Source organism: Athene noctua, unplaced genomic scaffold (assembly GCF_965140245.1).
Source record: "Athene noctua unplaced genomic scaffold, bAthNoc1.hap1.1 HAP1_HAP1_scaffold_527, whole genome shotgun sequence".
NCBI lineage: Eukaryota > Metazoa > Chordata > Aves > Strigiformes > Strigidae > Athene > Athene noctua.
The window spans coordinates 29,272-41,121 of NW_027437980.1; the positions used below are offsets into that span (position 1 = coordinate 29,272).

At 53.3% G+C, this 11,850-nt stretch overlaps 1 protein-coding gene across 1 annotated transcript; it reads left to right on the forward strand.

The window, feature by feature from the left end:
- The first annotated feature begins 535 nt into the window (after positions 1 to 535).
- LOC141955746 (electroneutral sodium bicarbonate exchanger 1-like) lies at positions 536 to 10,509 on the forward strand. Its single transcript, XM_074895327.1, is given in 21 exon segments — positions 536 to 662; positions 1,101 to 1,236; positions 1,450 to 1,610; positions 1,984 to 2,098; positions 2,228 to 2,369; positions 2,481 to 2,638; positions 3,009 to 3,096; positions 3,558 to 3,704; positions 3,883 to 3,971; positions 4,445 to 4,619; positions 4,760 to 4,893; positions 5,574 to 5,819; positions 5,921 to 6,026; positions 6,436 to 6,597; positions 7,236 to 7,349; positions 7,703 to 7,864; positions 7,978 to 8,229; positions 8,982 to 9,050; positions 9,583 to 9,756; positions 9,856 to 9,987; positions 10,408 to 10,509. Coding segments are annotated over 21 exon segments (2,976 nt in total). The 5' UTR covers positions 536 to 550.
- The last annotated feature ends 1,341 nt before the right edge of the window (positions 10,510 to 11,850 follow it).

Genomic DNA, 11,850 nt, shown 5'->3' on the forward strand with positions numbered 1-11,850 from the left:
AGAGGCCTCGTGGACTTGCGTGGAGGCCAGGGTGGATGATGGGTGGGAGGATGTAAGGGAGCTCCACACACCCAGCCCCAACTTTGTACCTTCTTCTCATTGCTATCCAGAGACACGACGAGGAGGCAGTGATTGACCAGGGAAGGGTGAGCAACCTTGCCAATATTCACTATGAGAGGGAGGATTTGGAAGGTGAGTCTCTGCAAGTGCTGTGCTTCTGAATAAAGCAGCACAGTTCTTTTCACAGAATTTACTATTGTGGCTTTTTTAACAGAGGGAAAAAAGCCCCTGCAGAGGCGATGGTGTGAGTTTTAAATGACCCAGAGCCATCGCTTGTTGCTCAGTTGTTGCAAAGCTCGGGTAAAATAAACCTCGATAAAAGGGCAGGTCTGTGACATTCAGGGATCCAGTGAAAATCACAAAATTAAGAGAAGTTGGTGTTTCCTCCTGGGATAGCTGCACTGTTTTAACTGTGATGTCTGCGTCAACCATCCCACAATAGTGAGAACGCTGCAAATGCTGCTTTTTCTCAGGCCACTGGACCCTGGACATGTGGATGCCACCGGTGAGGCAGAGCCACTGGCGTCACCGACACCACAGCCAGAAGCATCGGAAACGGGACCGGGAGAAGGACTCTGCCCCAACGGAGCCGGGCTACCACTGTGAGTCCCGCCGCGGCCTTCATTAAACTCCTCAGGGCTATGTGGGTGCTGGGGTCCATGTGGCTAGCTGGAGTGACTTGTTGTTCTTCCGAGGGAAAGGGGCATTATTTAGCAAGACTCCCTTTTTCCAAACTTTTCTCAGATTTTTTCTCTTTAAGGCAGTTAAATGCATAATGGAATTAGGGTCACCTTCCTTAGAGGGATCCTGGCTTTAAGAATGGAAATGTGGGGAAGGAAAACTGCCCATCCCTATGCAGAGGTGGAATCGAAGCTTCTCCTTCTCCGAGGCTCTGTGCAAGCCTGGCCAGAGCCAGGGGAGAGGGCCCAGCCCAATATTTGTGGCTGAACTGGTGCTGATCCGATGACCACTTTGCATGTGAGCATGACGCGCCGTATTCAAGTGCGGTAACGGGACGGGCCTTTGTCTTCTACCCCCAGACACCCCGTCCCAGCGGGTGCAGTTCATCCTGGGGACCGAGGAGGACGAGCAGCACGTTCCCCATGACTTGTTCACCGAGCTGGATGAGATCTGCGCGAAAGAGGGTGAAGGTGCCGAGTGGAAGGAAACAGCAAGGTAAGTCTCTGCTGCTGGCTGCGGTAGGAGAGGAGTCCCCGTGCCGACAGCGCCCGCGGGCTCTGCTTTCTGCTCTGTGGGAGGCAAGGCTTTGCAGCTGCAGGTGATGCTGTGAGGAGCCTTCTGCTCTCGGCACCCCACAGCTCGATCCCGGGGGCTGCAGGGCTGGGGCTTTTTTCTTGCAATGGGGCTGACGGTGCTCGATGTCTGCAGGTGGCTGAAGTTTGAGGAGGACGTGGAAGATGGTGGCGAGCGCTGGAGCAAGCCCTACGTGGGAACGGTGTCCTTGCAGAGCCTCTTTGCACTGAGGAGCTACATCCGCAACGGCACGGTGCTGCTGGACATTTGTGCCAACAGCATTGAAGAGATCGCAGGTACCGTGGGCGCGGCGAGTTGCAGTCGATCGGCCAAGGCAACTCTGGCAAAGACTGTGCCGTAGGTTGCTTATAAGTTGGTTAAATGTCTAGATTCAGACAGAACGGCCAGACGGGACAAGAGAATTGCATTATTTAGAATGGGAAATAATTACCTTAGTGGAGTAATGAATAAGCATTTTGATGATGTTTTTTAGCAAAAGAAAATTCTTGCTGTGGCTGCAAAGGGTGAACTGTGTTAAAACGTCTTGCTAAGCAAGGCTGAGCCCGCATTAGGGTATCCTGCGTGGCATGGGCCTCTGCGGGGTCTTTGGGGGTCAGGACTTGTGGGGGTTTCTGCTCTGATGGCTTCATTTCCCTCTGCCATCCCCAGATGTGATCCTGTGCCAGCAAGAACAGTCCACGGAGTTTGACGAACACATGCGGGCGAAGGTTCGAGAAGTTCTTTTGAAGAAGCATCACCATCAGGACAAGAACAAAGGAAACATGTTTTCTGACATTGTCCACTTCTTTGCTGACGAGAGCAAGAAGCCGCCAGACCTGCATGTCCTCGACAAGACAGGTGAGGGTTCCTGCAGGGCTTCGGCCCCATTACACTGTTCCTGGCAAAGGGGAAGCATCCCAGTTGTGCTGTGTCTGTCTTTCTGACTGTTTTTCTTTTTCCTACCAGCCCAAACACTCACCCCTCTTCCTTCTGCCACAGCTGCAGAAGCTAAAAATGGGGTGAACCAAGAGACCAGCACAATGGCTTTAAGCAAGGTGAGACACTTGTAGCTTTCTTATGCTTTTGGGGCCCTTGCAAACTTGGCTGCAGAGTTCTGTGGGCTTTGTTTTGGGGGTAAGTGCCTGAAAATTGCTTGTTGCGCCCAGGCGGAGCTGCACTTCCTGAAGAAGATTCCTGCGGGCGCTGAAGTGTCCAACGTGCTTGTAGGAGAGCTGGATTCCCTTCAGCAGCCCATTGTGGCATTTGTCCGCCTGACCCCGGCTGTCCTTCTCTCTGGCGTGACGGAAGTTCCCATCCCGACAAGGTCTGAATGAGAAGCTGAGAATTTTATTTAAAAAAACCCCAGCAAAACAGTATCAGATTGCATGCATCAGTTTGGTGTCCCAAGGGAACAAGGCCAGCGGGAGCAAGCACGTTTCTCCCCTGCACATCTCCTCACCATTGTTTCTCCCTTCTCTGCTGTATCTTTTAAACCCACTAGCCAATTTTAATGACAGTTGGCCGAAAAGTTAGATTTGGGATTGGTTTTGGTGAATTTCAACTTCACCACAGAGTCGGTGAGCCTATGAGTCCCCTTTCAAACTGTGCGCTGGGCTGGGAGCTCCCAGGGGTTTTCTTGGGTGGCCTTTGACCAAGGGCACGTTCGTCTCTCTCACGTTGTTTTTCTTGCCCAGGTTCCTGTTTGTTTTGCTCGGACCAGAAGGAAACAGCCATCAGTACCATGAGATCGGCAGGTCCATGGCTACCCTCATGACTGACAAGGTGCGATGAGATAAGAGAGATTTCCGGGTCACTTTTGGCTTTCTTCTCCTCTCCCTGTCTCTGTAGTAGTGAGGAGGAGGATTTGCTGTCCCGCAGCTCTCCAAATAGCCCACCCCTCGTTCTCAGCCCAAAGCAAACAGGCACATTTGCTGGAGGCTGAAATCCCACCCGGGGTGCATCCTGCACCTCGTCCTTCTGCCCGGGGGTTCCCAGCATGCTGTCCCCAGTGCTAGCATCGTGAGGGCCAGGAAAACTTGCCTTGCTCCTGGAGGAAAAGGCTGTGGTGTGCTGTGGGGGACGGGGCCTCATGCAGATACCTGGATGCACAGATTTTTCCTTTGTGGGGAACATTTCCTGCCATTTGCGGGGGAAAATGACCTTGCGTTTAGCCAAGAGCTGATTGCACTGCTCAGGCTGTCCGAGATGGGTTGTCCTCTCACCAGGTTGTCTCCTCTTGGCAGGTTTTCCATGACGTGGCCTATAAAGCCCAGAACCGGGCTGACCTCGTGGCCGGCATCGACGAGTTCCTGGATCAGGTCACGGTCTTGCCACCAGGAGAGTGGGATCCATCGATCCGAATCGAGCCCCCCAAAAACGTCCCTTCGCAGGTGGGTGCTGCGGCGCAGGGAGGCACGAGGGGGCCGGGCAGGACGGCAGCCTGGCTGGGGATGCTGCTCAGGGCCCGAATTCCCAGGGTCCAGTTTGACACAGTCACATTCCCAGAGCAGAAGCAAGGCAAGCCAGGGCTTGCAAATCCATCCCTTTATCCTACTCCCATTTCAACAGCAAAAAAGGATGATGTCAGGAGCTCCCGATGACAGTGCTCACAGCAAGCTGGAGAAACACAGCGGTCCTGAACTGGAGCGAACGGGAAGGTGTGAGCTTTATTTGTTTTTTTTTTTTCTGTTTGCCTCTCAAACGTGAGCAGGTACCTTCCCTTCTAGCAGGTTCCTGGGGTTAGATGGCTGAGTGAAGGGGCTCCACGTTACCAGCGTGGTCCCCTGGGCTGGGCAGGTGGGAGATCTGGGCAGCTGGGCTCAGCCACAGCATCACTGCACACAGGTTTTCCTGATTTGGGGTGGAAGCAGATGTGTAAGTGCCTCCAGGTAGAGCTCTGCTGCTTCCCAAAGCAAGGGACTGTTGCAGTAAGAGGGGAGAGGCTCTCAGGTTGGGTCCTTTGTCTTTTGGTCGGAGGGGTGTGTTCGTGGGCCTGTTTCTAGTGGGTATGAAATGGGAGGAGGCAAGTGCTTCTGTGGATCAGCGCCTGTGAGGGCCCTTCTGCAGCAGAGCAAACTCCCGTGTGTTCTTCCACAAGAACAGTCTATATTTTTATTGTCCGTTCCTCCAGGCTCTTTGGAGGTTTGATCCGGGATGTGAAGAGGAAAGCCCCATGGTTCTGGAGCGACTTTCGGGATGGGCTGAGGCTGCAGTGTCTGGCGTCCTTCCTCTTCCTCTACTGTGCCTGCATGTCCCCCATCATCACCTTCGGGGGGCTGCTGGGGGAGGCAACTGACGACCACATCGTGAGCACCTCTCTTTGTTGGGTGGCACGGGGGAGGGTAACACTCGTGCAAAAGACCTTGCTGCAGTGAATTTGCTCTGGTTTTGGTTTTTTTCCCCCTCATGATTTATTCCCTGACTGCTGCCTCTCTTCCCTGGACAGAGTGCCATGGAGTCGCTGCTGGGCGCATCCATGACCGGCGTGGCGTATTCCCTCTTTGCTGGCCAACCTCTCACCATCCTCGGCAGCACCGGACCCGTCCTTGTCTTCGAGAAGATCCTCTACAAATTCTGCAAGTAAGGCTGCCTGCTGCTGCTGGGTGCTGCCAGAGTCTTCAGAAGGCAGCAGTGATGGAGAAACAATGTTTTTCTTCTTTTTTTCGGTGGTAGTTGTTAGTTTTGTCTTCTGTGTCCAAGACATTGCCTGCTGCTGCTGCTTTAGTATGTGACGGTGCAAGAGCCCTCAGCCTCTGAGGGATGGATGGGGGCGTTTGGGGTTTCAAGGGTTGAAGTACAGCAGTGGCAGGAGGAGAAGCCACAAGAATGTGGATGCCCAAGATGGGCTGAGACAAATCAGTCTGGTTTGGGAAGGAGGGAAGACGCTTTTCTCAGAGTTCAAAAGCAGGCACTTCCTAGCCCGGATTTTGCAGGGAGAAGAAAGACATTTTTCCCAAATATCCAAATAGTTTTTCTGTGTTTGTCCATCAGGGAGATGGGGGAGAACGCCATCTTGCACACCAGCTGCAATTAGCCTCAATTAGATGAGTGCTAAATGATGATAATGAAATAACTGGCCTCTCCTCCTGCAGCCCCCTACCCTGCACTGCAGCACCAAGGCAGTCTGTGGTAGTACGTGGAAACTGCATTTACCCTCCAAAGCCTTGATGGGCTCCTAAATTGCTTCCCCCTTCATGGGAAGGCCTGGCTCGGAGCCTCGTGCTGCCCTTCCCACCCTTGGTGTCATTTTGGTTTCCCAGGGACTACGCGCTCTCCTATCTCTCTCTGCGGGCGTGCATCGGGCTGTGGACCGCCTTCTTCTGCATAGCGCTGGTGGCCACCGATGCCAGCTCTCTGGTGTGCTACATCACCCGCTTCACCGAAGAAGCCTTCGCCTCCCTCATCTGCTTCATCTTCATCTACGAGGCTCTGGAGAAGCTGAGTCACCTGTGGGAGATCTACCCTGTGCACATGCACAGCAAGCTTGACTTGCTCACCACCTACTAGTGGGTTTTTCCTCCTAAAACATGGCTGCCCCTTGGCAGGAGCCCAGGGCTACACCTTCACTGCCCTCCCCTGACCCCTCTCTTGGCCTATTTCCTCCCAGCTGTAAGTGTGAGGCACCGACCCATCCCAGCAACGAAACCCTGCGCTTCTGGGAGAGCAACAACATCACTGGGTCTGGCATCGCCTGGGAAAACCTCACGGTGACTGTAAGTGCCCTGAGCCACTGCTGGGGGAAGGGACGATTTGTCTCTTACCCTTTCCTGCCATGGCTCTCTTAGACCTCCTTCCCCGTTCCCTCTTTCTCTATCCCCAAGAGTTTCCAGTGTTTCCTTCCCCTCTGGTGTCTTCTTCAGCCACGGCTACCTGCCATTCTGGGGGAGGATGTGCCCTGGCTCTGTGTTATGGTGTCCCATCACCTCCCATCTCTCCGCTCTCCTCTCTGCAGTTCCCTGTGTCACTCGTTCAGCTGCTGCTGCTCATTAACTATAAATCTCCAGCAGCAGCAGCAGCAGCAGTCACAGGACCTTTGACCACGATCCTCAAATCCCGCTTGTTATCCCAGGTTTCCTTGCCGCACGTGCACTGCCTTTGTGTCCTGACGCTCTGTTTCTCCAGGAATGTCGGTATTTGCATGGAGAGTTTCAAGGACCTGCCTGTGGACACAACGGCCCCTATGCACCCAATGTCCTCTTCTGGTGCTGCATCCTCTTCTTCTCCACCTTTGCGCTGTCGAGCTTCTTGAAGAAGTTTAAAACCAGCCGTTACTTCCCAACCAGAGTAAGCAGAAGATGGTGGCCTGCCGCAGTTTCCATGCTCATTTCCCAAAATGGCTTTCCTGGAGCACTGAGCAGTGTTTGCCAGCACTTGGTCAAGCTGGGAAACACCGACCTTGGAGACCGAGCTCTCCATCAGCTGCCATGTCCCTCGCTCATTTCCATGAGTGCAAAGCCATTGTAGCATTTCCCACCTGCCTTGCGACCTGCCCCGGAGTGATTTTTTGATCAGGCAGTGGGAAATCAGGTCTTCCAAAGTGTTGGGTTTTTTTCCCACCTTCTGTGCATCATGTGCTCAAGGGGAAAGTTGGTTCAAATGAGGAACAAATGGTGCCTCGGTGCCTTATTCCCATTGTAGCGGTGAGCGTGGCTGTAGTGGCAGACATCCATTTCCTTATTTCTTGATTATTTTTTTTTAAAGGTCTGAATTCAAACAACGCTTTTCCACCCAATTAAGCACCAGATCTCCCAGGGACAAACACAGCAGCAGCAGCACCTAACCAAGGGAACTGGCTGCATGTCTGCAGAGGGCGGGGGGGGGACGTTGTTAACCAACCTTCACGTTGTTGATGTCCCCAACTCTTCCACCTCGTGTTAGGGCCCCGTTTGCGATGCCCCTCTCAGCTCTGGTTCTTGCTCCAGGTACGGTCCACAGTAAGTGACTTTGCTGTTCTCCTCACCATCGTCATCATGGTGCTCATGGACTTCATGGTTGGGATCCCATCCCCGAAGCTCCACGTCCCCCATATGTTCAAGGTAACGGAGGGGTTTGGCTTGGAGCTGGTTTCAGCTCTTGGGGATGCCCCAAGGGGATGTCGGGGCAGGGCAGGTCTGAGTCTGGAGGAGGTGCTGGTGGTGTGACCATCTCTTCTTCCACCTCTGAACGCATCGTTTCCTTCTGGAAATGAGAAGGCAGCCCCAAAGTAGATACCTACAGGAGAAGTATCTGTAGGTGCTTGCACAGAGGACGCTGGCACTCTGAACCCCACGGGAGAGGGCAACATGAAGCCAGGGCTGGGAGATGCTCTGACACAGGCAGGGAGGGAAAATCAAAACCAGTGAAGGGGCTGGGCTGGGAGATGATGCTGAGGTATGAGCTTTGTTTGCAGCCTACCAGAGACGACCGCGGGTGGTTCATCAACCCCATAGGACCCAACCCTTGGTGGACGGTGTTGGCTGCGCTCATCCCAGCTCTGCTCTGCACCATCTTGATCTTCATGGACCAGCAGATCACTGCCGTTATTGTGAACAGGAAGGAGCACAGGCTGAAGGTAAGGGGCTGCAAGAGAGGGGCTTGTGCTCAAGTAGGGTTTGAGCCTGACTTGTGACGTTGTTCTTGCTCTTGTGCCGCGGGGTGCTGTATCTCATGTTTTGCTCCCTGCAGAAAGGATGCGGGTACCACCTGGACCTTTTCATCGTGGCCGTGATGCTCGGGGTCTGCTCCGTGATGGGGCTGCCCTGGTTTGTGGCTGCGACTGTCCTGTCCATCACCCACGTGAACAGCCTCAAAGTAGAGTCCGAGTGCTCAGCTCCAGGAGAACAACCCCATTTTCTGGGGATACGAGAGCAGAGGGTCACTGGCTTGATGATCTTTGTGCTCATGGGCTGCTCCGTCTTCTTCACTTCTCTGTTAAAGGTGAGAGGAAAATGCAAAACACCCAATCACCGTGAGCTTTTTGGGGGTTATGCACAAGAAGTCCCCTCTCTGCAAGGCTGAGTGGTTGTGGAGCAGAGGAGGAGGTGATCCCAGACCTTGGGGCTTGACCTGCAGTAGGAACCAGCCTCGGCCACGCTTTCCAGCCCTTCAGAGCCCCGTTTGCTGTGCTCGAGGCAAGGGAGCAATGCAGCGGCTTTAACTTTCGGGCATCTTTCAGGCCCACCCGTGTTTATGGGTTGCAACTAAGGGTATTCAGAGCAGGACATCTGCTTTCTTTCAAACAGGCAGCACTTCACTGGTTGCAGTTTGCTGCTCCCAATGCCCCAAAACTGCTGTTGCCAGTAGCTGAACACACTGACATCGTCCCCATGGGCTTCCTCACACAAAGTGATCTCATCTCTAGGCTGAAAGCAGGCACGTCACTTTTGCACGTTGCCACAAGAATATGTAGAAACAGAACATGGCATAGGGTAGCATGGGTGAAGTCACCTCTTTTCCTCCAAGCTTTCGGGAAAAGAGGATTATTCTCATGAAAGAACTCCAAGGTTCAGCCTAAAGCAGAGCATTAGCTCACTTGCACACACAGAATCTCTGAGGGGGAGAATCCGACACACCTCTAACCCTGTGGAAAGTGGAAACCTTTAGGCAATTTTAGGCAGTGCCTGTAGAAGAGAGAGATAACACTGAAATTGCAATTTAACGCCCCAAATGATTGCATTCTTTGTTTTCAGTTTATACCAATGCCGGTGCTTTATGGCGTCTTTCTCTACATGGGCGTGTCGTCGCTCAGTAGCATTCAGGTACGGACTCTTGTGCAGCATGTCGGCTCCCTGGTATTTCACCTCTGTAGAAGCAGGAAAAAAGCAGCAGTGTGGGAAAAAACCTCTCCAAAAGCGAGCAATGACAATGTTTGGTGTAAGGGAAAGATTGGTGGAGGCACAGCAGGTATAGAGGGCTGGGAGGGGCAGGCGGGTTCAGTGCTCTCTGTTACACAGTTTAGAGCAGGTCGGTGTTTGGTTCTGTGAAAATGGGGGAATTCAGGGCAAATGGGCGGTTTCTCCCACTGGTGGAAATCCTTGCTGGGGGATTCAGTGGGCCACAAAAGGCTGTTAATAGACCAGTGTGGAATAACAGCAATTTGGTGGGCAGCCCTCATGGGCAAGCTGGTTTATAGATGGAGCGAAGGGAAAATGAGTGCTGCTCCCAGGAGGAACATAGTGGGATCCAGGATTTCTCACTGCACGTGAGGTCCTGAAAACTCCTCCCACATCTCAACAGGGCCGGAAACTTCCCGCAGTCCCAAGGTGGCCACTTGTCGCTTTTATTTTGCAGTTCTTTGACCGCCTGAAGCTGTTCTGGATGCCGGCAAAACACCAACCGGATTTCCTCTACCTGCGGCACGTCCCCTTGAGAAAGGTGCATCTCTTCACCGTGATCCAGCTGATCTGCCTCGTCCTGCTCTGGGCCATCAAGGTGTCCCGTGTCGCCATCATCTTCCCCATGATGGTAAGAGCCGGTGCCGCTGGGCAGCGGGATGTTTGCAGCGCTGGAGGGAGATGTAGCCTCATCTCTGGCCTCACCGCTTCTTCCCTCTGACTCGTGAAGGTTTTGGCTCTCATTTTTGTCCGGAAGATGATGGATTTCTGCTTCTCGAAGCGAGAGCTCAGCTTTCTGGATGACCTTATGCCAGAAAGCAAATTGTTGGATGGTGCCAAGAATGAAGCCGAAGGAGAAGAGGTAACACTTGCTGGGGGCTGGGGCTGGGCATCACCCTCAGGCTGTGAGATCGCCTGTTTCTATCACAGCTTGTCTTGAAATGTTGGGGGAAGGTCAGGACTCAGCAGAAATAGATCCTAATAGCCTGGATCCCACATTGCAACCTTTCTTCCTAAATTAGGAGGGAGCTTAACACTCGAATTGAGGTATAATCTTTAAAATGAATTATTTATAACAAAGATGGTTATTATGGAAAGCTTTGCCCATAATGGTGTTTTTAACCTCCAGTCTTTGGAGTGAAAAGACTTTACCCTGCTGCACTCACAGCTAAAGCTGCCAAGGTTCAGAAGGAGAGGGCAGCAGGCACTGGTTTTGCTGGGTGTTTAGTTTACGCCCACTTGGGTCAAAGACAGAGAACTTGATTTGTCCCTCTTACACCAGGAGCCCCAGAAGATGATGGAAGCTGCTGCTACAAAGTCAGTTCAGCTAAAGCTGGGGAAGACAAGCGACTCAGTTACCCCAGAGCAGAGCAGTGACAGGTAAAGCCCCGCCTGGCGCCAGGACCCACAGCAAGATTGGTCGGAGGGCGTTTGGAGAGATTTCCCCCCTTGTATCTTTATGGAGCATCCCATGGAAAGCAGCAGTCAGCCTGGTGGGAAATGCCAGTTTAGGGGCAGGGCTGCAGGAGGTGATCGCAGGGCTCTGACCCCAAGCAGAGTGGCTGATCAAGTCACGTTTGACCCCAAAACTGGCCTCATCAGTGACTTGACAGTGGCTGGAGACCCTCACGCTTAACAATGAGGAGTTGCAGGCACAATCTGTACCAGCGGTGGCGGCTTAGGAGCCCACTGCAGGGCCAAACACCAGCAAGAGCCTTTGCTGGAGCTGTTGCTCTGCAGCTCTCCGGTTTGCCTCCCCAAACTCCTCAGCCAGCACAACCTCCTGTGCTTACGCTGAGCTTTGGTTCTCTGCACCCCCTGTGCCTCATGCTGCTGCGCTTGATGGCATAAGTTCCTCTCCTCACGGGTTGCTGTGTGAAATATTTCTTGCAGGGCGGCTCCTGGCACATTTGATATCTGGAATGACACGTACGAACCCACCGTTCGTGGGGCAGGACCCTGACCTGCCGGGGGAGCAGGACGCGGACGATGGGGATGCACCCATGGACATGGCACCGATAATAAAACAGTTGATGCTGCACCTTGTTGTAGGGTCTGTGGTGTGCAGCGGGCCCTGGAGGAGTGAGATCCCACACACACTTCCCGGGGGTCCCCAGGCTGCCGGGCCCCTGCCTGCCCCACTGGTGGGAGCTGCCCGACGCTTCCCTAGGGGGGCAGAACGTGAGGTGGGAGAGACGGTTTGTCAGGGCTGGGGCTGGTGCCCAGAAAGCGGGTTCGTCGCCCACTGGGCAACAGGTCAATAATCCCACCCTTATTTATTGTAGGCTTGCACAAGCCTGGGGGCTCGGCACTTTCCCACAAATCAAGCACCCCAACGGGTCTTTTCCTGCTAGATTTATACACAGAACTTGCAGAGTTAGTAATCTCCCAAGCCCATCCTCTCTAGGAGGATGGGTTAGTAATTTACATACAATTATAACACTGCTGACACAAGACTTCTACTCTACGCATGCTCAGGGGAAGGGTCTTCACCTGGCCAAGGGTCTGCTTGACCTACAGGCAGGATTTTTAGTATTCTAATGAGGGCAGTTCAGTGAAGGATACCCGGACCTTGAGTTTGCTTGCCCAGTTGGCAGTGTACCCCCTTCAAGGTCAAATGGCTCCAGTCTGTCCTGGCTCAAAGGCAGCTGTCGACTTGTTCTGCTGATGAGGGATGACTTTAACACAGCCAAAGGACATATTGCTTGACCTAAGCATGGCTACG